Genomic DNA, 27,071 nt, shown 5'->3' on the forward strand with positions numbered 1-27,071 from the left:
CAAAGGCTACATCTTGAAAAGTGTGCAGTTATGGCCACATATTATAAAAGAAAGACCCAACAGCACTTGAGAATCTCTAGAGAAGAGAAACTAGGCTAATAGTAGAACTATGCGAAAAGAGCTTTGAACAAAGATAGATAGAGTTGAAATTATTAACTGACATCATTGTGTTATATATTTTTTTTTTTAATATAATTTTTGAATGACCTTTGGGGCTCAGATACTGGGTCAGCTTTAAACCATAAAAGGAGATAATAAGATGGATGCCTACTATAAATCAAAACTTATCGTTTTTTTTTCCCTGTAAAAAAAACTCACCGCTTCATTTTACTTCTTGTTTACTTTTGCCTACTTCTGAAAGAATCAAGAGGTGCTTGGGTTTCTCAGACATAATGTTCACTTGTATTGGTTGTGCCATTACATCCATGTACTTTATTCTGTAAAGGTAGTTGCCTTAGTTTTGTTAAAATAATTTAAAATAAAAGTAAGAGTAGTGAAAATTGAATAAGTGCACAACTGTGTATACAAAACTGGTTAACTACAAAAAAGAATAAAAAAGAAGGAAGCATTCATAATAAGTACTCCAAACAAGACTGCCAAGGTTTTCTGTAATATTAAAGGTCTATCTTGAGCAAGCAATGCAGCTGAGACTAGTTTAAAATTAAAATCATTTAGCAATAACAAAGACAAGTTTTGAGAAGAGCTTGGATTAGAAATGCAATTAGATCCAACAAGTGTTTTTAAATGTAAGTCTGTCCAAAAATTGATGAAGCTGGATATAATTGCAATGAAGATACATGTAAACAATGTAATCCTCCTTTTATACAGAACATCCTTGAAAGGGGATGCTCACACAGGCATATTTTTTGCTAGCGGAAAGGGCTGGCCTAGCACATTTCATTCATATAGTATCTTTCCATAACGATTCTTAAAATTCTGCCTTATATTATGATTTATAGACAGACAGATATTAAAGTACAACACTGTAATATACAGAAATAATTATGAAACTTTCATAATAAAAAAACAGCATTACACAGAAAACACTAAAAATGCTGAAATCCATGTGAAAATTCAGGTAGGTATGAAAATAAAACGTCCTTTTTTCACTAATCCACGTCTTTCCACCTTTTGGTAAAAGGGTTTAATTAATGTACATTATTCTTTACAATATATCTTAAAATATTACATTATTAAATAAAAAGAAAACAAAAGTTATACACATTTCTTTTTGCATTTAACAGAACATAATGGTACAGTTTTGCAGATAAATAATTGTTTCAATATTTAGGCTCTGAGTACATCTGGTATGTAACATATACTCTGTATGATACTGCAAAAGTCAATGTGTATGGTATGTGCAAAAAGGGGAACAGCAAGTAGAGCAAAGTTTGGGTTCACTAAACCATGGATCTTCACTTCTATTTTGATCCATAATAAAATGTAAGAGCTACTTAAGTGTTGCATTCTTAACCTTGATTAGCCTAACTCAATTACATTTGACTAATTTAAAATTTATCTGCTAAAGATGTTTTGACTCACATTTATGTTTACCTGACAATTACTAGCACTGGTCCAATGGGTACAAATCCTGATAATTACAGAATCATTTGATTTTAGATTTTTCATGCACAATAAAAAGCAACATTTCAGATGATTACTGTCTTATAGTGGAGGGCTACTGGTAGAAGAAGAATGAGGCCATGAACTCTTTACTTTATATAGCATCTTTCTATAGCAAAACACAACCTCACAATTACAGAGATATAATAAAGTGTAATTATTTAAATATGCATTTTTTTTTTACAGCTGGAGCAGAAGCAAGTTAATTGATTTGCTTTGGAACCAATTGTGAGTCAGAATAACTGAACCAGCAAACTTAGGGTATTAAGTCCAATTTCTTATGAACTACACCAGCATTAATAAAGCTTATAACAAGTTGGTGGCACCTCTATTACAAATGCAAAAATAAAGAGAAAGTTGCTCACCAGTAAGCTTGGTATGACCATCTTCACAGGACTGATACACTTCTTCAAGTGGAATCTCAGGGCTAACATCTACTACAGCACCTGATAACAGGATATTTGTCTTTATGGATGATGGTACCCTGACTGATACAGCACCTAGAGTATGCAGGAATAAATAATACCATAAAAAGGCTTTAAAAAAAGAACAGTTTTTTAAAGTTTAATTTTTATCATGCATATCGATTCTCACAGATAAAAGTTTATAGTGTAGGCTAACTGAAAAAGGATGCTTGAAAAACATACAAAACATAGTAAGCAAAGAAAAAGGCTAAAACAAACTTCATTAATTTAGATCACGCTTAAAGCGGGAAACTCATTGAAGACATCTGGGTGCTGTTAGGTGTGTTAACTATATTATGTAAAATTAAGGTAGTGTTAATGGCTTCACGAAGGCCTATAGCTAGGATACACTTGCTGCCACAGAGGCCTATACAGTAGTAGCTTTTGGTACTTCTTCCATTGTGGGTACAGCAAAATTTGTATATTCTACTATTCCTATACAGTTTCAGAAGAAAAGGATGTTGATGGGTGAATCTAGAAATGAAACTGCTGATATGCATTATTGTAGTTCTTTAATACCTTATAATACTTTACAGACTTGTAACTCCCAACTTAAGTTACTAACACAAGGCTATTGCATAGTGATAATTATTAATGATACTCTGTCCCAAATTACATAGAAGGTTGTATTTTCTGTAAAAGATAAAACTTATGATTTACCCTGTTGACTTTCTATGTCTGCTGTGCCAAACTGGCTAATATATGCATCAATGTCTCCATCCTTCACAAGTGCATTTAAATAGCCATCAGATCCATCTGAAAAACAAAAGAAAAAACCAAAGAAGATGTGATATGGCTTCTGATTCACTGCACCTTAAATCATGATAACGGTCAACAGCCTACTACATAAAATATACAGTAATTTAAAAATCTGTCACAATGCACATAACAGTGCATTTTATTTTGATAGGCAATTTTTTTACAGTTGGTGTTTAGTGCAATGCTACTTTCTATGAGCACAGATGCCGGTCATTTGAATACATAGCCATTTTTAGGACAGTTCATTTGTTGCTAAGAGCAGCATTTCAAAAGTGTGTGACAGCTGATGCATTGCTACTATTAACAGGGTTACAGTAGTTTTGAATTATCACTAGGGTTGGGAATATGAACAAAATAATTATACATGTAATAATTATACATTTCTGATGTGTTAACGTGGTAAAATTAATTTTGCTATTGGGATATTGCTATTGTAGTTTTTTCTAATCAAATTTTTATGAATAAGAACAAGAAGATGATAAAAATGGGCGTTAAGAAATTATTTCAAATATAAATGAACTGGCACCCAAAGGCTTACACAGGAGGACAGCCTGTAGCAAAGAAAAGAAAAAAGAAAATTAAAAAATGAGAAAAGGAAGAAATTGTGTCACAGACCAAACTCCCCAACTGGCTCTTGACTAAATGTACAGAATTTCACCCAGTTTCTAATGGTTTTGTTGGGTTGCAGAGTGTTTAATATTGTAGAGTACTGCTATTCTGCTGTACAAAAGAGATTGGTCTGTTGTCTAAACATTGCTAGAATGTGTCTAGAAAACAAACAAAATGTCACTAAGCAAAAAGCAACATACACAGTACTTTCACTTGATTCAGGTTGACAAAGGTTATATATATATATATATATATATATATATATATATATATATATATATATATATAAAACAGTATAATAATAACAGTGTACAAGAAGACAAATTCCACTAACAAAGTGAAGGAGTTTATGTGCGACCTTGTGCAGTGGGAATTGGCACCAAGCTACACTTTGGGCTCTTGTAGTTTATGTGCCAAGTGTACCAATTGTGAGATCAGAGAGACACAGACACAAAGTTGCAACAGTGAACAAAAATGGTGAAAAAACAAAAATCCAAATTAAAGTGATGTGGTGTCATTAAATAAAAACCCAGTCCTAATAACACATACATAGCAAAAATTTTGTAAATCAACAAAACAAATATTAACATAAAATACTGTCCTTTCCTCTTATGCCACTCAAAAATCAGGAAAGGAAAACAAGTTTAAACTCTTATTCAAAAACAAAAAGAAATATATCTTCTTCCTCCTACTAACACAAAATAATGAAAAACTATATCTACAAAAAGAAATGTCATTCCTTTGCCTCCACTGTGCAATAAGGAAAAAGAAATCATACACTTATTTACATTAAAGAATGGGAAAAGAGAAAAAAAAAAAAGTCCCCCTATCTGCTTTAACTTGCTCGCCACTCTACGTTCACTTTGTGATTTGGTCTGAAGGTTTGTCTGACACACAATGCGGTCAAAAGACGACCTCTAGTGTGCATTCATTGGTTTTATAGGCTGATGAGGGATTGTTGCATCCAATTCCCACTGATGTCCTCTTGTTCCCCCAGTCAGGGAGCACACAGTGATGCTGCTCATAGTGCGCCGACCCCTCCTTCAGGAACTCTCCTATTTACAGAGGTTTTAAATGTTTGCCTGGGACTTTGCTAAACTTGCAGAATCAGCTTCTTTTTAACAAAGCATTGCACCGCTCACATTGCCTCTGTTCCCTTTTTTCCAGCAGCAGCAGAGAGCAACAGGCGGCAGACCTCACCCAATCAGATGCTGTCCAGTTCCCACCTGCAATGCTATATAAATGAGGTTTGACTATTGACAAGCTGTGTCTCCTCTGGACCTGGACCACACCTTCCCCTCCCTCAAGGTAAGTGTGCCCATTATCTCAACAGCTATTTAAAAAAAAACACACACACACACACACACACACACAGAGATAAGGCTATAAACAGCTGTACTGCGCTAGTGTGACAGGTTTTGTTTTCACTTACAGTAGTGCACTGCACCACAGTGTTTGCTGTTGTATTGTCCAATTAAGAAAAAATCCCATTTTTCCTCCAAATGGGCATCTTTTAACTGATTTTATTATACAATATACAAAGCAGTCACAATTAAAAAGTGCAATCCTACATTTTAAGAAAGTTATATTTCTCTTTTCACCATTGATGACAATCATTTGCTGCTTGCTAGCTTAAAAACATTCTTGAAAAGAACCTAATTCTGAGAGATGTAACACACCATCCTGAATTCAATTCTTATTCCATATATAGTAAGTAGTGTGATACAGAGTTCATAATACAAAATTCCTATGATACAGACCATACTCAAAACAATGCACAAAATAATAAATATTTTTTGAAAAAATTTGGAAAACCATTAAACAGACTATCTTAAAATCAAACAGAAGAGCAAAACTGACATTAAAATATACTTGTAGAAATTCTTCACTTCTTTTTTTCACAAATATACACATTTATTGAGTTTGCAATTGTGATGTTGAATTCAAAATGAAACTTGGCTATTTTGTTAATCCCACATGCTTTTCTAAATACCTTGGCAGTTTCAAAGCTCTGATGTGCAAGTTGAAAGTCACCTACCCTTCTTAAACATGCCCAATGCAAACAGACATTATACCTGTGATAAATTCTGCAAACAGGGCTCTAGCACTCCTAGTACTCTTTTTGATTAAATTCTCATATATGATGTATACATTACTATATTAAAAAATAATAATTCAAATGTATGTGACCTACATTATATTAAGTGCAACTGGAGAGGACATACTTGTGGTATCTCGCTGAACTCAGAAAACTGCTAAAAGTATGAAAATTGTGGATTTATAAAAAATAAATCACTAAAACAAGAGATACACACAAAGGGAGAACCTAAAGTATCAATGTAAATGACAAGAAACAAACATATTGTCTTTCTGGGTTAAATAAACAGGTCTTCAGTTCTGCTGGAGTTGCTAGCCCAAATTAACAAGTAATCCCTATTTAAGCTGCCATTCCTGATATAACCCTCTCACCCTCCATTCAATAAGAACATAACTACTGTTATAATGTATATAGGTATATCTAATGTACATAATATATCTCCCCACCACTGCGAATCCTCCTAAGGACCAGTACTCCATTATAAACAAATTAAATTCTTTCACTAGGACAGATATACATGATTTACATAGAATAATCTCTCAACTGAAACCCTCCACATCCTTGACCCAATTTTCAATGAAGTATCAGGCGTGCTAATTGATAATATTCTAGACATAGTAAACTCGCCATTAGATACGGGGGTCTTCCCTAACTGTCTTAAGACTGCTGCAGTTAAACCTCTACTCAAGAAAAATAATCTTGACCTCTCTCTAACCTGCCTTTCTTAAGTAAAATTCTAGAGAAGGCAGTCATTATGCACTTAAATGACCACCTCAATAAACATGCTATTCTTGATAAATTTCAGTCGGGTTTTAGAACAAATCACAGCACAGAAACTGCACTCGTTAAAGTAGTACATGATTTGTGGGTAAATTCAGACAGAGGCCGTCTATCTGTTCTTATCCTCTTAGATCTGAGTGCTGCATTTGACACCATTGATCACAACATTCTTAGAAATCGCCTTAGTCAATGGGTGGGCCTCTCTGGCAGTGTCTCAAATTGGTTTGAATCCTACCTGGCAGGGAGAAAATTCTTTGTTAGTTGTGGTAATTACAACTCAAAGACACATGATATCCTATATGGTGTTCCACAAGGCTCTATCCTGTGCCCACTGCTCTTCTCAATCTACATGCTTCCGTTAGGTCAGATTATCTCGGGGCATAATGTGAACTACCACAGCTACACTGATGACACACAGCTGTACTTATCAATAGCACCTGATGACTCCAACTCTGTTGTTTCACTAATAAAATGTCTTACTTGTATTTCTGAATGGATGAATAGTAATTTTCTTAAGCTAAATAAAGAAAAAACTGAAATTTTAGTGATTGGCAATAATGGATACAATGAGGTTATCAGAAACAAATTTGATGCATTAGGATTAAAAGTCAAAACGGAAGTAAAAAAACTTAGGGGTACCTGTTAACTGTAACCTGAATTTTAAATCGCATATTCATCAGACCACTAGGACAGCATTTTTTCACTTAAGAAACATAGCAAAGGTTAGACCTCTTATATCATTGAAAGATGCTGAGAAATTAATTCACGCTTTTGTTTTCAGTTGTCTAGATTACTGTAATGCACTCCTCTCAGGACTACCCAAAAAAGACATAAATCATCTGCAACTAGTGCAGAATGCAGCTGCTAGAATCCTAACTAGGAAAAGAAAATCCGAACACATTTCTCCAGTTTTGATGTCACTACACTGGTTACCTGTGTCATTCAGAATTGACTTTAAAATTCTACTTATGGTTTATAAAGCCTTAAATAATCTCGCTCCATCTTATATTGCGGAATGTCTGACACCTTATATTCCAAATCGTAACCTTAGATCCTCAAAGGAGTATCTCCTTAGAATTCCAAGAACAAAACTTAAAAGAAGTGGTGAGGCGGCCTTCTGCTGCTATGCACCTAAAATCTGGAATAGCCTGCCAATAGGAATTCGCCAGGCTGATACAGTAGAGCAGTTTAAAACACTGCTGAAAACACATTACTTTAACATGGCCTTCTCATAACTTCACTTTAACCTAATCCTGATACTCTGTATGTTCAATTTGTCATAATAACTATTCATGGTGGCTCTAAAATCCGTACTAACCCCTTCTCTCTCTTCTGTTTCTTTTTCCGGTTTCTTTGTGGTGGGGGCCTGCACCACCACCATCTACTCAAAGCATCATGATGCTCCAACATTGATGGACTAAAAGCCAGAAGTCTGCATGACCATCATCATCAAGTCCTTCCATGAGAACCCTAACTACAAAGAGGACCGTTTCATTTATGTGAGGTAGAATGCCCAGAGGGGACTTGGCGGTCTCATGGTCTGGAATCACTGCAGATTTTATTTTTTTCTCCAGCCGTCTGGAGTTTTTTTTTTTGTTTGTTTTTTCTGTCCTCCCTGGCCATCGGACCTTACTCTTATTCTGTTAATTAATGTTGAATTATTTTAAATTTCTTAATATATATATTTTTTTTTTCTTTTCTTTATGTAAAGCACTTTTTTGTATACAAATGTGCTATACAAATAAATGTTCTTGTTGTTGTAGGTACAACTGCAGAACTTTTCGTTTTAGCATTCAGATCATGTCCAAAAATACTGTTCAGCATGCATAACTAAAGAAAGTATGTTGCATTTGTAAATGTTGGCAGCATTGTATCAAGCAGAATTAAAATAGCAAGTTTCCAGAAAAGCACTTCTGTTGTGCCCATGTAGGAATGCCTATTAATGGACTCCTAAAGTAAACACACAAGACAAAAATATTTTAGGCCACTTAATAGGCATTAGTCTTTTTAGATCTTTTTTCATTTAAATGCTCAAAGCAACTTCGTTGTTGATACTGGTTTATAACATACAAGGATTTAAAAAGCATATTCAAAATATTAAAGCCAATAACATATTTCAACATGCAGTGCAGACATAATTTAACTCACAAATTTATCAGAGTAGCAAGTGTACCCATGTCATTTATTTATACTGTAACATTAGGCAGGAATCAATTAGTAGATATCAAAAGTCTACACACTGCAAATTTAAATTTAAGCTTTTGTTGATATAAATGTTAAAATCAGTTGAAGCCATGTCGGACACTTTTTCACCTTTAAGAACATCTCTAACTGAAAAACATTTAAATATGGATAAGCCATCTTACCAACAATAATGTCTCCAGTTTCACTCTGCAATGATATATTACCTATAAAATATCAACAAGGAAAAATATAAGCCGTTTGTAAATAAAATTGAAATTATCTCTGATTCAACATTTACATATTTATCTTTTTTAATTACTACATTACAGTTTTCTACAGCTTTCCATTCCTTTCTGATATTCTCTAAAAATGTGGAACAAACCACAGCTAATGCTGTTTTTATAAAACAGGTATATAGTGTACAAACTAATTTTTCACAAATCAAACAGAACTGTTATTTTAATGAGATTTGGCAGCCAAAATATCCACTTATTTTGTGTAATTTTTTAGGTATTATGAGTAGCTCACAACTTACTAAATCAAACAATTATAGGGTACTTTGGTACAAGACAGAGACAGTTTTATAAAAAAAAAGTACATAAGTAGTAAAAAAAAAAATAAAGTCTCAAACATTAAAAATTGGTAGTGCAAAAACAGAGGCAATTTTTCCTAATTCCCCATTATACACTGTAGCACAGACAACATCTGTAATATTACTCCAGCATCACAGAGACAACTTAATTCATAACATATCACAATTAATACAATTAGACCATTTAAATTAATAAGCATCATTTTTATCTAAATAGGAAATAACTACACAAGTATGAAATTTGTGAACAATCAAATGCAAAGCTAAGTAAAATGAAATATAGCCTTTATCATTCCAATCCAGATGGTGTCTGTTTTGAGATTAGTGAGCAATAAACAGAAGGCAGATCTGTATGAGTCAAAATGTTTTTAGCTTTAACATTAGATCCTTATTTCTATCACAGACTTATCTATCTTAAGAGTACAATATATCTTAAAACAGGGTTTACCTGACAGAATCCATCGATTTCAACAGCTCAGAAAGATAACTGAGAAGGTATTTATTATCAACAACTAATCTTCATGATTCCATTAAAAAAACCTGAGTTTATTCTGTGCTATGAATCTTTTATTTTAAAGCAGATCGAGACTATTTTTATAATAGGCCCTTTTCTAATCATAATAAACATTAAAATGTTCATCTGGATCCTAAAGAAAAATTATAAATAAAAGTTTTAACATTCACACAGAAAACATAAGCACACCGTCACAAAATAAAGCAAAACTAAAAGTGTAAGATGACATCAAGACGACTCAATGTATATATGATCAGCCAAGGACAAGGAAAGATGTTGAGCTTTGTCTGAAAAGTAAACCAAAGATGCCAGGAGGTAGTGATTGCTTTAGTATTTGTGTATAATGATTATTTAGTCAACAGAGGGAGAGCCAAACAATATGATACAGTTTTATACATTTCTACCAATCTAGGTATTTTTAAGACTATATTTGACATCCTTTGAATGGTAATGAAGTTTTTCCTTCAGATTCAATAAAAGCCTGCAGTTTTCACCCAGAAATTTGACAGTGCAGAGAAAGTAGCACTAGTAAGGTAATTATAACCTAAATGGGGCAAAATCTGAAAACACAGGTTTCAGTTATTAAATTACTGCTTATGATATGATATCTGCGTTGAAATAATTTTGACTAACATTTTTATTTTTCAGTAACAAAAACACAAGCTATACTAAAAACTTAAAGTATAATCCAGAAATACATATAGTTCTTAGATATATATTGTCATACACATGCGCATGGGAGGCAGCTAAAGGGCCTGAATGAGAGTAACTCCATGCCAAAGAAGGGGGTGGCGGAGTGCACTAACTCATTCTCTCAATCCTCTGCAGACCAAATCCGAAAAATTCATCCTGGCCTCGATGACGTCACTTCCAGTTCTAGTCTCAACAATGCCACTTCTGGTTCTGGCCCCACAGATGAGGTCTCTTCCTCTGGTCTTCTTTAAAACCGCCATCTTTTTGCCAACCAGACAGTTCTGTTCTGTACTCTGACTGATACACATCTTTGTGACCATTTATTCCATTTAGCAGCCAGGAAATAATATATGGGTGGCTGCCCCAAACCTTTTTTTTGTGTGGCTCATTCTCAATCGTGTGACAATCTATCTATATATCTATATCTAAGTCCTACCTACATCTTTTTTTATCTGAATCTTATTCATGCTTCACATGCAAAAATATCCACAGAAGAATTAATAGCAATGCACAAGTGATATCAAAATCAATACAAATTATTTATTTTTATAAAAGTATCTCTTATAATATAAATATATTGTCCTTATTGTTTGTTTATAAAAAAAAAATATATATATATATATTCTTACTATTCAGCCTCAACCTCCATCTGTTTGAAAGATGTGCATTGATTTTATATTATTTTACTGTTTGGAAGCAAAACAGTTTTGATTTCATTAAAATTTTACATTGCTACCTTTTGTATTTCTTAATTTAAACTGATTACATGCTCCTTAAGAAATCAGAACTTTCACTGTCTCTATCCATCCTACACTGTCCTTTATTAGCTCACATATCTGACTTCCTCCTGTACAATTATTTTAAAACTACCACTCCACCTCACAAGTATGTACTATCATCTTCTATCCATTCTACAAGAAAAAACAAAACTGTTTGCAGAATGCGGGAATTAGTAGTAGTACATGATGATAGAAATGTTAAAATATTGGGAACTTAAACTTTGCATTTTTTATAGCAACCAGTCTCTGAGTCACAAACTAATGAATTATTTTGTTAAACTGGATGTATACCTCCTATGTCAAGTAAAAATGATTCTTCATACTTTCAGTGTTCCTGTGGTCTGCTCAAGAACTGTAGTGAACATAAATATATTAATTTTAGAGAGATCTTTTAATCTCAAAGTAATGGTTTTAAAACAGTGTCCCAGTACAATAAACAAGCCCAAATATAGATAGAGAGACCTGCAGATGTACCACTCACTCACTGCCATTCTCATGAATAAATTGCAAATGTATAATGAGTTTGGTGAGATTTCTACAGAAATTTACTGCAACATCTTATACTGTTACATCTGTTATACATTTATTTCCAAAAATTCATCATTGTTTCCACAATGTAAAGCTTTGTGGGCTGCACCTGGTTTACAAGTCTCAACATTCCCAACTACAGCTGAAAATCTTAATGCACACATTTTCTGGCATCCTTTTACATTTCGTTCTTTTGTTATTTATGTCACATTAAAAGAGCAGTTAAATGTGCAGTTTATGAAAATGTGACTGCTGTCATCCAACCTTTTAGTATCATCTTATTGCTGGAGTGTGGTACTTGTATTAAGACTACAATTTACTGTCAAATTTAGAATTTTTCTTTTTTTTTAATTTGCATTACTCTTCAGAGTAGTATACAATTACCTGCACATTCAGTTTATGGATTTCAATTTGGTAATGTCTGTTGAGTGTCATTATACCCTGGCTTTTTAACTATTATATTAAAAAGCCAAATATGCAAGGACATGAATTTATTTAAAATGTTTCAGAAATTGTTTACCTTTTTCATATTAAGCACAAAATATTAATGCAGGATTCTTGAATTAATTTTAATTAATGGCTAACTCATTCTGTCAACATTTAATGTTATGATTTAGGCCATTATTTACCAATGTTCCAGGTAAAATCTGATAAATGTTATGTATTTATATGTTCCACACATTTCATTTTACAGATATGCAATTGTGTCTCTTATTAGTGAATTCCTGTCACAAATGTTTTGCCTCCTTATTAAAAAAGCTACTAAAAAGAAATAATTACAAATTTGCTACATTAGATCAAGAAACTACCCCAAAAACTTCTGACCCTTACATTATTAGGAATAATGCAGGCAAAAGTAGGTTTACAGTTGTGAGTATGCAAAATAATGAGTTTATCCTTGTATTATTTATTTATTAGATATTGTATTATTTATTTGTATTTGTCTTATTATTCTTCTTCTCTTATTATTATTATTATTATTATTATTATTAAAGCGTGCTTGAGTGTAGCAAGTAGACTACAAGAATGTGTAAATAATGAAGGCCGGCAACTTGAACACTTACGAGATTGTACCCAAGTGCATTGTGCCATTCTTTTGAGATAATATAGTCAGTAAAGTTATTGAGCTAATAAATCTATTGTAATAATGAAAACCTGATTGTCTTTTTCTACAAAAACAACTGTAAACTTAAATTTTGCCCATGCCTATATATTAAAAAAAAACAATACATACACATTAATAAATGTGAAAAGTATATTATTAAATTCAGGTCAGGTCAATTGGGGAGCGGAGCTATTGTTACTTTTGATTTATATTTTGTAGAACTAGCCTGAGTATGTTTAGAAAACACTTGTTGATTTCTCATGAGCCGTTAATAAAATTCTGTAATAACATCTCCTAGAAAGGCTTGTTGAATATGCAAATGATGTCACTACCTACACATTAAGAAAGAAGAGTCTGCTCTGCCCTTTCTTACACATTTCCTGTGTTAATAGATCAGTGCAGCCTGTCACTGATGTGGACCCCCATGAAACTGTAGCAGTGCCCCACCTCTACATCCACTCTCTGAACAGTGATTGGGCGTAGAGGCTGTACTGTGTGGCGAAAGTCAATAATCACTTTTGCTGATGTTAAGTTGTACAGTTCTTTCTGCACCAAGAAACAAAGTTCTCCACCTGACTCCTATACTCTGCCTTACCTTCCTGATTAATCCATCCCTTAAGTGCAGAATCGTCTAAGAATTTCTGTAAGTGGCATAACCTGGTGTTGTGTTTATAGTTTGTGGTATACAGCGTGAAAAGAAAAGGAGACAGGAATGTTCCTTGTGTTGCTTGAGTGTTGCTCACATTTGTATAAGAGATACAGTCTTAAGTCTCACAAACTGCATTCTACCAAGACAGATAAAAACCTACTCTGTAAGGAAATTTGTTATCTCCATTACCCATATTAACATGAGATTTACATTTTTTTTTGGCCTTTATTACAAACAATATGGGGTAAGTAATTGATTAATTAATTAAATTACCACTTTTTGTTGGAGTGTTCCTTTAAAATGTTGTCCCTATCAGCAGCATTCATGGCAATGATTGAATCTTTATACTAAATTTAATTCCACTGTGAAGTCTGATATCCTATCACATGTGAATGTTCACTACTACATTTATTATGTACATAAATATTTTTGTTAATTTTGTCTTCTGCATTTAAGTTTTGTACAGTATCGATTTGTTTATAATAGCTCTACTATCAACATCAGATTTTACCACTGGAACAATTAAAATTTGATCTTGACATCACTATATTTTGTTGATTGATATTCACAACTTACCATGTACATTTCCCAATTCAATCTTGCCAGTCACAGAAGAGACAACAGAAGACTCTGCATAAATATATTTAGCTTTCACTGCCCCATGCTCAGTAGAAATACTCATCCTGGTCCCTTGCAATTTTGCAATGTCCACATGCTATAAAATAAACAATACTTTAGGGGAAAACAAAATATATACAGTATATACAATATATATTAAATGTTAAGTAACAATAAGTAATACAGACAATTGTTTTTCATGTATTATATTTTCATAAGGAAAAAAAACTAAAAGTGGTCAATGACCATACAATTAAATATTCTTTTTTTAAATTATTATTCCACAAATTAGAAACAGGTAACTTTAATACATGAGCAATAATGATTAAATTAGCAGCATGTTGACAATGTTGATATGGCTGAAGAACAGTGGAAAAATATTTGCATTGACCGATTAAAAATATTGCACCAGGATTATTAAAAAACACATTATGTTCACTGCACTAAACTGCTTGGAAAAGGTTTCTTGCAGAATTTTTGTTTATTACATGTATAATCCTTTACTTTGATAAAAGAGTTTACTGGGCTAGCAAAATGGCACAGAATCTTTGCATTGAATTCCATGTTCATGAACTGACAAAGTGATGTTTCCATGTTCTCTGTGTGGGATTTTTTACATGGTACTCATATATTCTGACCATGTCAAAAATAGAAGTTATTTGACAAATAAAAATTTTCCAAGTATAAATGAATGTAAATGCATGTATGAATGTATGAATTATGTGATGGATTGTCATGAATGAATGATAGTTCATAATTCAGAGGTACAACAATGATATGACTAAATAACATAATGATTAAGTCAAATATGAATTCTAAACAATCAGACACCATGTCCTGGGGAAAATCATGGTTCATTCTGTTGCAATGTGGCTTAGATCCAATGCTCGTACTTCAAAGCAGACAATGCTAATTCTTGATTGTTATTGTGAATTTAAATACTGATATGCAGGTGGACAACACTACATGTGCATTCATGGTAAAATAAAGTAGTACAATCAGTTTATTTTGGGATTTATTGTCACATGTGGTGTGCACAGTAAAAAGAATTGCACCAAGTGCATCACACTGGCCCAAACGATGCTTCGTAGATTATGTCATACTGAATATCACAATAAGTAGTCGTTGGCAAAACAGCTGATTTTCCTTTAAAATATATTACATTTGCATTTTGCAATAGTGAAATTCACTGAAAATAGTTACATGGGAGTTTTTGTTTTTTTTCTCAAAAGAAAGGAACAGTTCATTAATGGACTAGCAACACTGCATAAGCCACTTTTAGACAGGTACATTTCTCAGAAAATGGATCACACTAAAATAAATGGGGAGAAAAGTGACTTTCATAAGCTGTAATCCAGTGAAGAAATGAAATTGTTATTTCAAAGTGGTTGAGGGGGGAAAAAAATGAAGAAGTTGCTGTCTTTGAGGACACCCTGTTTTAACGATGCTGTTATGCACACTTTTGGGGCAATGATCAAATTGTTCAGTGCAGTGCCTGATGGAAATTGCAGAACCCATGTCATCATTACCACAAAGATTTCTTTCTGAATTAATTGCACAAATCTCACTTATCAAGAAACTGCAAAGTTTAGTTATTCCTTTTGCCAAGCAGAGTTATCCTACAGCTTCACTGAAATAACTGACACCTCACTCTGTGCTAAACAAAGATTGGGTCTGGGCTCAGGAGCAGGCCCGCCGCCAGGGGGGCACAAACGGGACTCTGGTCCGGGGCCCTAACGGAAGGGGGCCCCTTCATGCTTTATTTTTTTTATGCTGATGTTGTGCACATAGATATATATTCGGACAATTATTCAAGTTACATGTAATAGAAAAGTTAAATCATTTAGCTTACAACAATACAAGTGACTGTTTTAATAGCCGCGCGTTCCACGCAAGTAAATATCGTGCTCACGTCGTGTGAAGCATGCTTGTCAAAGGGGGCCAGCAGCGGCACGCTTCTCAAAGACAAAGGAGAGCCAATGCTGATGTATTTGAGCTTGACTTTGAGTAGTATGTTTGTTGTACAGGGTACGTGGATAATGGATTGACTTCGCCACTGTAATTGAATACTTCCGTTTCACACACACAGGCGCTGTTCTGTCTCAGACAACAGCGATATTGTTGTGCACTATCATGGATGTTGACGTGTATGGTGTAGCAGAGGTCCGTCTCCGTAGTTTGATAATTCATTCGCTTGGGTTTTATTGTTGCTTTTAAAGCAGTGATGAGTGTGCGTTGGTTTTGTGTGTATCACTAAAGATTCTGGATCACCCGGAATTTTTAAAAACTTTGAAGTTACCATACAGACTTGTACACCATGTAGATAACCCTAACCGTTAGTATATATTAAGTTCAGAAGTTACTCCTATTCATTGCATTGGTATAAATTGTACCGTTACACATTAGATAATACATAGGCCTATCTCATTAATGTATTGTTTTAATTCCACTACGAGCTTCCATCAGCACTGGCTTTCCTTCTCGCAGTCAAACTTTGATGTGTGAGAAAGCTTAACTCCTCAAGTATGGTATTCATAAATGCAGCATTGTCACTGTCAGATAAACTACATTTCTATCATGTGGGGATACGGGGGAAGGCAGAGTAGCCCACACGTACCCAGTTGTCTGTATTTCTGGCGGCGGGCCTGTCAGGAGGTCCCCCTGGTTCCTCAGGCTATACATGTAAGCGATGAAGAGGATCAGCCAGCCTGTGTTATGCAGGTCAAAAGTGCAATATCATAAGAGATGTTTTACCACATTAGCGTGTTTCTTTTTCTATTAGGTATGCAACATAAATGCACTTCGAAGCAGGTGATGCATGCACTTGTTATGAAACTCACCACTCCTGTGCACCTCACCAAAATTACTGTATTGGTGTTTCCATTGCCAAGGTTGCCATCTTGTCAGACTTGAAACATGATCGCTCTATCATAGTTAATGTGTCAGTGATTTTGCACGTTGGATGCAGTTATTTTTTTCCTCTCAGTGTTGCAATTATGCATTTTGTATTGAAGCCGTAAATTGCAGGGGCTATGGATTGCATTCACATCAAACCTGGGGTGTGATCAGTTGGCCATATTTACTGTGTCAGCTATGCAGCACATCATGCAGCAATGGTGTTTCCCGTCACTTGTGTGCATGGCTGTGTTGCCAGGTATGTTGCACATCAGTGGGGAGTCAGTGCCAACTGTCAGAGGGACTCAAAGCTCAATTTTGGCCCTGCTAGCCCTGATCACCTAATTAATGGGTTGCATTGTATGTGTCAAGGCATAAGCTGTCAACTTAGACCAAGATCAAGCTTCAAAGGCCAAGGGAATGCAAGCGTTTGTGTGACAGACAGAGAACCCTTTAATATACACTGATACACTTCAGATGACATTATCCAATGAAAACAACAGTTAACTGTGGCATTTGTTAGTACAAATCTGTAAGTTACAACTTGAATGATGTACAAACAGGATAAGTTTGGAATATTTACCTTTCTGCACTTAGCAGAATACACCTCTCATAGTACATCATGGCCACATCATATGATGTACAGTACAACCAGATTTGTTACTATACAACACTCCTCTGTCATGCGATTTTAAGTTTTCTAATTTGTCTTTTTATGCACAAACAAGTGTGCATCTTCGTGCTGGTCCCAAGACCGAATTACGTCGGGAAGGGCATCCTGTGTAAAATTTTGCCAAAATCAATATGTGGACAATACAAATTTCCATACCAGATCGATCGATCCCCAGGTTAACAACCACCGCCACCAGTACTGGTAGCCAACAGAGTGCTGGCGGAAATCGGGCTACACTTGGCCGAAGAAGGAGAAGAAGAGGGGGGAGACGTGTTCAGAGGCAGGAGGAAAGTAAAGAGAGTGGAACTGAAGATAGGAACTTTGAATGTTGGCAGTATGACTGGTAAGGGGAGAGAGTTAGATATGATGGAGAGAAGGAAGGTTGATATATTATACATGCAAGAGACTAAATGGAAGGGGAGTAAGGCCAGGTGGATCGGAGGTGGATTCAAATTGTTCTATCAAGGTGTGGATGCGAGGAGAAATGGGGTAGAAGTTATTCTGAATGAACAGTATGTCAAGAGTGTTTTGGAGGTGAAGAGAGTGTCAGGCAGAGTTATGATTATCAAGCTGGAAATTGGAGGTGTGATGATGAATGTTGTTAGTGCATATGCACCCCAAGTTGGGTGTGCAATGGGGAGTTGAATGAAGTGAAGAACAGAGTACCCAAGGGACAGAAAGTGGTGACTGGAGTGGATTTCAATGGGCATGTTGATGAAGGGAACAGTGGTGACGAGGACATGATGGGTAGGTATGGTGTCAAGGAGAGGAATGAAGAAGGTCAGAAGATAGTGGATTTTGCCAAAAGGATGGACATGGCTGTGGTGAATACGTATTTTAAGAAGAGGGAGGAACATAAGGTTACATACAAGAGTGGAGGAAGATGCACACAGGTAGATTACATCCTATGCAGAAGAGTTAATCTGAAGGTCATTGAAGACTGCAAAGTGGTGGCAGGGGAAAGTGTAGTTAAGCAGCATAGGATGGTGGTCTGTACGATGACGTTGGAGATCAAGAAGAGGAAGAGAGTGAGGGCATAGCCAAGGATCAAATGGTGGAAGTTGAAAAAGGAAGACTACAAGGTTGAGTTTAGGGAGGAGGTGAGACAGGCACTGGGTGGCAGTGAAGAATTACCAGACAGGTGGGAAACTACAGCAGATGTAGTAAGGGTAACAGCAAGAAGGGTGCTTGGCGTGACATCTGGAAAGAGGAAGGAAGAAAAGGAAACCTGGTGGTGGAATGAGGAAATACAGGAGAGTATACAGAGGAAGAGGATGGCAAAGAAGAAGTGGGATAGTCAGAGAGATGCAGAAAGTAGACAAGAGTACAAGGAGATAAGGTGCAAGGTGAAGAGAGGTGGCGAAGGCTAAAGAAAAGGCGTATGATGAGTTGTATGAGAGGTTGGACACTAAGGAGGGAGAAAAAGACCTGTACCGTTTGGCTAGACAGAGGGACAGAGCTGGGAAAGATGTGCAGCAGGTTGGGGTGATAAAGGATAAAGATGGAAACATACTCACAAGCGAGGAGAGTGTGTTGAGCAGATGGAAAGAGTACTTTGAGAGGCTGATGAATGAAGAGAAAGAGAGAGAGAAGAGGTTGGATGATGTGGAGATAGTGAATCAGGAAGTGCAACAGATTAGCAAGGAGGAAGTAAGGACAGCTTTGAAGAGGATGAAAAATGCAAAGGCCGTTGGTCCAGATGACATACCTATGGAAGTATGGAGGTGTTTAGGAGAGATGGCAGTGGAGTTTTTAACCAGATTGTTTAATGGAATCTTGGAAAGTGAGAGGATGCCTGAGGAGTGGAGAAGAAGTGTACTGGTGCTGATATTTAAGAATAAGGGGGATGTGCAGGACTGCAGTAACTACAGGGGAATAAAATTGATGAGCCACAGCATGAAGTTATGGGAAAGAGTAGTGGAAGCTGGGGTAAGAAGTGAGGTGATGATTAGTGAGCAGCAGTATGGTTTCATGGCAAGAAAGAGCACCACAGATGCAATGTTTGCTCTGAGGATTTTGATGGAGAAGTTTAGAGAAGGCCAGAAGGAGTTGCATTGTGTCTTTGTGGACCTGGAGAAAGCATATGATAGGGTGCTTCAAGAGGAGCTATGAAGTATGTAAGAGTTATACAGGATATGTACAAGGAAAGTGTGACAGTGGTGAGGTCTGCGGTAGGAGTGACGGATGCATTCAAGTTGGAGGTGGGATTACATCAGGGATTGGCTCTGAGCCCTTTCTTATTTGCAATGGTGATGGACAGGTTGAGAGACAAGATTAGACAGGAGTCCCCATGGACTATGATGTTTGCTGATGACATTGTGATCTGTAGCGATAGTAGGGAGCAGGTTGAGGAGACCCTGGAGAGGTGGAGATATGCTCTAGAGAGGAGTGGAATGAAGGTCAGTAGGAACAAGACAGAATACATGTGTGTAAATGAGAGGGAGGTCAGTGGAATGGTGAGGATGCAGGGAGTAGAGTTGGCGAAGGTGAATGAGTTTAAATACTTGTGATCAACAGTACAGAGTAATGGGATTGTGGAAGGTGAAAAAGAGAGTGAAGGCAGAGTGGAATGGGTGGAGAAGAGTGTCAGGAGTAATTTGGGACAGACAGGTATCAGCAAGAGTGAAAGGGAAGGTCTACAGGATTGTAGTTAGACCAGCTATGTTATATGGGTTGGAGACGGTGATACTGACCAGAAAGCAGGAGACAGAGCTGGAGGTGGCAGAGTTAAAGATGCTAAAATTTGCATTGGGTGTGACGAGAATGGACAGGATTAGAAATGAGTACATTAGAGGGGCAGCTCAAGTTGGATGGTTGGGAGACAAAGTCAAAGAGGTGAGATTGCGTTGATTTGGACATATGCAGAGGAGAAATGCTGGGTATATTGGGAGAAAGATGCTAAGGATAGAGCTGCCAGGGAAGAGGAAAAGAGGAGGGTCTAAGCAAAGGTTTATGGATGTGGTGAGAGAGGACATGCAGGTGATGGGGGTAACAGAACAAGATGCAGAGGACAAAAAGATATGGAAGAAGATGATCTGCTGTGGCAACCCCTAACGGGAGCAGACGAAAGAAGGAGAAGATACATATATCTTTTTTATCACATTTTCATTAAAACAATTTTTAATTTTTAAAAATGTATAGGTTTTGTAATTTTATGTTTTCTTTCGTTCTAATGACTTAAAAACTAAACTCATGTAATGAATTTTCAGCTATTAAAAATTGTAAAAATTATGAAATAATTTGTGTGGTATGTTGGCACAGTCTGCGGTGGGTTGGCACCCTGCCCAGGATTGGTTCCTGCCTTGTGCCCTGTGTTGGCTGGGATTGGCTCCAGCAGACCCCCGTGACCCTGTATTCGGATTCAGCGGGTTTGAAAATGGATGGCTGGATGTTGGCACAGTGGCTACTGCTGTTGCCTCATTCATCCTTCTTACATGCATGGGGCTTTTCCCTGGCCTGAATGGTTTTCCTCCCATATTTCAGATTTCTCTGTACAACTTAGTGTTCCCTCTGGTGGACTAGCTGCTCAGAAAGACTCCAAATCATCAACTAAAAATGGAGGTTAAGATGGGTTTAATTTTTGTACATTTTGTCTTATTTTACTCACTATGCTCCTTAGATGTTAAATTTATACTATATTAAAATTATGGAAACCATAATAATATTTAAATAGGAAAGGAATTACAGTGATCCGTCGCTATATCACGCTTCGACTTTCGCGGCTTCACTCTATTGCGATTTGTTCTCATACACGCTAACGTCACTACGCATGCGCTTTCTGAGAATTTTTATCTAAGCCCCACGATGGCTCCTAAACTTGCTGCTTTTTCTAAGCCTTCTGACAATAAAACTAAGCGCTGGAGGAAGATGCTTACTATCCAGGAGAAGGTGAAACTCTTGGATATGATCAAAGATGGCAATACCCTACAAAAGCCTCCTCAAACATATGAAAAGACAGTGCCAGGAACTGCCTATCAAGATGTTCTTCAGCTGCGCACCTAGACACCCATTGCCTACTCCTAGTACTCCTTCAGCGGAAGAAGACAACGACGCACCTGCTGAAGATACTGCACCACCTGAAGACTCTCCTACTGAAGTCGTGCCTTCATAGGTTAGTGGTTGTGTTTAAGAACTGTGTATGTGTGTAATTAAATGTACAGTACAATAATCTATACTAATAAAAGGCAAAGCCCTCACTCACTCACTCACTCACTCACTCATCACTAATTCTCCAACTTCCCGTGTAGGTAGAAGGCTGAAATTTGGCAGGCTCATTCCTTACAGCTTACTTACAAAAGTTGGGCAGGTTTCATTTCGAAATTCTACGCCTAATGGTCATAACTGGAAGGTATTTTTCTCCATTAACTGTAATAGAGTTGAGCTGGAAAGACGTGGGGGTGTTTGTGTGACATCATCACGCCTCCCACGTAATCCACGTGAACTGACTGTCAGCGCGTGCGTAGAAAACCAGGAAGACCTCCAAAAGCGCTTAAGAAAACATGCATTATATAATTGAGAAGGCAGCGAAACAATAAGAAGCGAGCGAGTGACATATACTACCATATTCATGAGTGCTGCTACCTCGGAAAGAAAGCAAGGTGTAAACCTAAACTTTAAATTAAGTTCATAGACAGGCTACCGCTGGCGTTTCACATGCCCACAGGTAATCACGGGATACAAGTTTAATGAGAGGGGCGGGATATAAGCGAGAGTTTTGATCACTTTGTAACTAAGTTAAAATTGTAGGTGAAGGGGTGTGCTTATGCAAATTCCGAGACTGTGTTTGTGGGGATTGACAGTTAAAGGCGGGTGGGGAGTCACGTCATCATCTCCCCTCCCATTCATCTCATTTCGCTCTGAGCTGAGCTCCGCGGCTAATGCCGTCTTCCGAAGCAACTTCGTCAGACTGCCACCAAATACTCACAGAAAAATCCACAAGTTAATTCACACGCTGTCTCTAGAGTTTCTCCACACTGAATCCTCCAGGCACTACTTACAAAAGGTCACATTGACAATCGTGTTACGTTATTTTTAAAATCTTTCCTTTTCTTAGCACAAGCACAGCTGAGAAGCTTCGATGCATGTGCTCCATAGCGTTAAAAATAATGCATTTAATCACACTTTGCATTACAAGCAAAGGGAGCTTTTGTCAATGCATGATTTCCTGGTACACGATTACATTGATCAAGCGCATCCCGATTCATTTTACCCTCGCACCACCTTAGTTTGAGAAGAAGTATGAAAAAATATGAGGTTAACACAGAAAAACAGATCACCAATTCAAGCTTTATGAATAATCGATTAAGCCATCAATAATTGTTTTGGTAAAGCCATCCTCCTTCCATTTTATAATTTTTCCGCCACTAGCCATGATTAAATGAGCGGTAAAAAGTAAGAGCAAAGCGAGGGTGACTTATTTAGGCAGGCATATATATGACAGCAACACTCATGACAATGTCAATCATGTTACGTTATTATTAAAATGTTTCCTTTTCTTTTCATTACTTCTTTAACACACTACTTCTCGCTCTGGTAGCGGGTATTTTGATATATATATAATATATGAATGACCTCCAAAAGGCTGAGACTTTTGATATCATGAGCGTGTCTGCAAAACTGGGGTCTCCTGCCCAGCAAAAGTCGAGCAGCCAGCGCGTGCATAGCTGTGCCGGCCTTTGAGGCGCTGACTGCGCTTCTGCCTTAAGTCAAAGTGAGCACTTTTAATTTTTTCATCCTCCCCTGCGCTATAGCCCAGACAAGTGCAAACACGGGACCCCTTTTCTACACCACGGCAAAATAATATTAAGGCGATTCACACTTTCTTTTGCATTATCGATTATGAGGTCCTCAGCTCGGATTATGAAGACACGCACAGGAGTGGAGGACTGACAGTGCCATCACAGCCGATTAATGGCGGGGCGTCTCACCAGTCTACACAAGACCCACGCGACTGTCCCCAAAAGCGATCATAATGTCAGCGAACACATCTCTCTATACTATATAAAAGAAAAAGGCAACTTTCCTTTCTTTACACCTTTTTCCTTTTATCCCAAACCAAAGCCTTTCTCTCTTAACACTGCAGAGGACACAAAACTAATTTTCTTTAAATGCGGTAAGGCACATTACCAGAGGCACAAATTTGAGCGTTCACATAGAAAATGTAATTTCAATGTACCTGTACTTCTTAAAAGCGTTAATGTTTTACTGTTTAATAACTTATAGACTATAATTTATTATTTTTCCCTTGCACTCAGTGACCAAACCTATACACACACATATAGACACATACAAACATACACACAAGTATATGTATGTGTATATACACACACACACACACACACACACACACATATAATGTGTGTATGTATGTATATATATATATATGTAGATATGAAGATATATATATATATATATATATATATATATATATATATATATATATATATATATATATAACAAAATACCAGCTTATGGAGAAGTAGTGTGTTAAAGAAGCAATGAAAAGAAAAGGAAACATTTTGAAAATAATGTAACATGATTGTCAATGTAATTGTTTTGTCACTGTTGTGAGTGATGAGTGTTGTTGTCATATATATATATATATATATATATATATATATATATATATATATATATATATATATATATATATATATATATATATATATATATATATATATATATATATATATATTGTGAATGCTGGCCGGACACACACAGACGGACAACATGTTTTCAACCCACACACTGTTTATTTACAATATATACAATATAAAAGTCCAGTGCACACTCACACGACCCCAGTGCCTCTGCACCGATTTCCCCAAAGTCCAGGGCCCACAGTCCTTGTGCCATCACTGGGGCGCCGCCTGGCGGTGGCCACGGGTCCCTACAGGGCTGGGCTTCCAAGCCCTGTACCCGAGGCCCTCTGTCTAACCAGGACGGACGCCCCCACTCGGTCTGGAAGAGGCATACGCCCTCCTCCGGTCCTCTAAAGGCGTCCCGCCGGGCTCCATCCCGGCCGAGGCCACACGGATGAACCGGCATCGGGCGCCGCCTGGCGGTAACCAGGGCCCCTACAGGGTAGGGCTTCCATGCCCTCGACCCGTGGCTCCCAATAGAACCAGGACGGGCCCCTCGCGGTCTGGAGGAGGCACAAGCCTCCCTCACGTCCTCCTGATATATATATATATATATATACACACACACACATAAACATATATATATATATACATATCTATACATATACACATATATACATACATATATATATATCTACATATATACACATACATATACACACACACATAAATACATACACACATACATATATATACACACAATACATATATATATATACATATATACACACACACATATATACATATATATACATATACATACATATCTACATATATACACACACAGCTATTTCAGTATCAGTGCAATACGCTGCTTGTTAAAACGGATGACTCCGCTCTTACGTGCAAGTCTGCGTGGATATTATGAACTATAGTATTTGTTCAAGTTCTATTTAAATTTTAAATAGAAGGAATTTTTATTTAGTCGACAGAAATATCTTTGGTAGGAATGGTAAAACAGACAGGAATATTATTCCTGAATAAATCAACTCAAACCTTAAACAACTTATAATATTTTGCTCTCCATAAAATATATCCTGTCTAAATTATACAAGTTAGAAATAAAGTAAGCGTTAAAAGAACAAACATTCAAATTTCTTTACTCTTATGTAATTTTATATAAAAATAAACTTAGATTTTAAATATCCCAAAAGATTTTGCTCTCCATAAAAATATATCCTGTCAAAATTATACAAATTCAAATATGAACATGCTGCATAACAAAACCTGGAAATATAAATAAAATGTGTTCCTTTCAGCAATAACAAATCAAATCATTCAGTTGTCTTTGCTCATATGTCATTTTAGAGCTGGGCGCCTGGCATCTTTTTGGCCACAGGTTCGTTTCTGTTTGGTGTGAGGTTCTGTGTTGTGGAGATTCTCAGGATGGATTGCAGGTGCTCATCAGTGAGGCGACTCCTGTGTGCTGTTTTGTTAGTCTTTATCACTGAGAAGAGCTTCTCACACAGATATGTGCTACCAAACATGCACAAGGTTGAGCGCATGTAGACGGACTTTTTGTTCTTCAAAGTCACCAAAGCGCCGTGCAAACTCAGTGCGCTCAGTTTATCAGCAAAGTGCGTGTTTGGGAACACCGTAGTGGCGACTTGGTTTAACATTACTTGGCAACAGGGAAAGTGGGGCAAGGTGCACTGGTGCATTTGTGTCTCCCATAAAAGCAGCTTCACTTGAAATCACTTTGTGATTGTGCAGGTAAAGCGTCCGCTGAAGTGTCAGATTCTTATTTAATTATTCTGCTTTCTGTATCTTCTGCATTGCATTCAGGTTACCCTGATGTTTTGTCTCATAGTGCCGTCTTAGATTAAATTCTGTAATTACAGCCACATTAGCTCCACAAATGAGACACACGGGTTCAGTAAACATATACTCAGCCTCCCATCGGTTTTAAAGGCTCTATTTTCAGAATCAACTTTTCTCTTCAGCATCGTGTGAGCTAGCCGCAATAACTTGCAGCATCATAAGGTAGACTTGATTAGCGGTAAGTGTTAGGCAAGGCAGCTGAAGCGCTGCATTATGGGATCTGTAGTTTATTGTGTTACCAGCGCTTCATATACCGGGCTTTAATAACAATAATACAGTATATAAAATGATCTCGGGGCGGATATAATTACGCCGGGCGGATGTGGCCGCTGCCCTTGAGTTTGACACATATGGACTAAATAGAACTTGAAAAGATATATTTTTCAAATGTGATCGCGCAATTCAGATAGAGTTGGCCGCACTACAGCCTGCATGCCTCAATAAGTCATCCTCCCTCGCTCTTACTTTTTACCGTTCATCTAATGAATACACTGAGTATGGCTTTACCAAAACAATCATTGATGGCGAATAAAGTATCCATTATTGAGTATGTAGATCGGGATATATATATATATATATATATATACCAGCGTATCATAGCGAGAGTAGTGTGTTAAAAAGCTAGAAAAGAAAAGGGAACATTTTAAAAATAGCGTAACATGACTGTCAATATACAGTATTTGTTTTGTGAGTGTTACTGAGTGTTGCTGTCATCAAGGATTTGATTATCATTATTTCTTTCAATCAGGTTAGTATTTGTAGGATGTGTTGTGTTCAAGTTACATTCCGTGTTTGTCAATCGTTGTAAAGATGACAGGTTTCATTCATCGATTCGTTTCTTACTGCATCAATAAACAGCTCGTCTTCTTCTTTATCTGAGACCTGACACACTGCATGCGGGTTTTTACACTGTCTTCCTTTAGCGGGACATTGACTTTTCCAACGTGTGCTTTGTTTCCGCAGTAGTTGGATTTATGAATATGCTTGTATGTATCAGGCGCTTCATATTTTTGCTGCCTTTTCAATTGTGTAATTGGTTTTGTTCA

At 36.6% G+C, this 27,071-nt stretch overlaps 1 protein-coding gene across 1 annotated transcript in view; it reads right to left on the reverse strand.

Annotated features, from left to right (window-relative positions):
- fam185a (family with sequence similarity 185 member A) overlaps window positions 1-27,071 on the reverse strand; it is a 79,557-nt gene that overhangs the window by 11,522 nt on the left and 40,964 nt on the right. The window contains exons 4-7 of the mRNA XM_039761025.1: window positions 13,954-14,092; window positions 8,700-8,741; window positions 2,748-2,843; window positions 1,989-2,123 (exon numbers count right to left, since the gene is read on the reverse strand). Coding sequence (XP_039616959.1) covers window positions 1,989-2,123; window positions 2,748-2,843; window positions 8,700-8,741; window positions 13,954-14,092 — 412 coding nt within the window. The remainder of the gene's footprint in view (window positions 1-1,988; window positions 2,124-2,747; window positions 2,844-8,699; window positions 8,742-13,953; window positions 14,093-27,071) is intronic.

This window comes from Polypterus senegalus, chromosome 8 (assembly GCF_016835505.1).
Source record: "Polypterus senegalus isolate Bchr_013 chromosome 8, ASM1683550v1, whole genome shotgun sequence".
NCBI lineage: Eukaryota > Metazoa > Chordata > Cladistia > Polypteriformes > Polypteridae > Polypterus > Polypterus senegalus.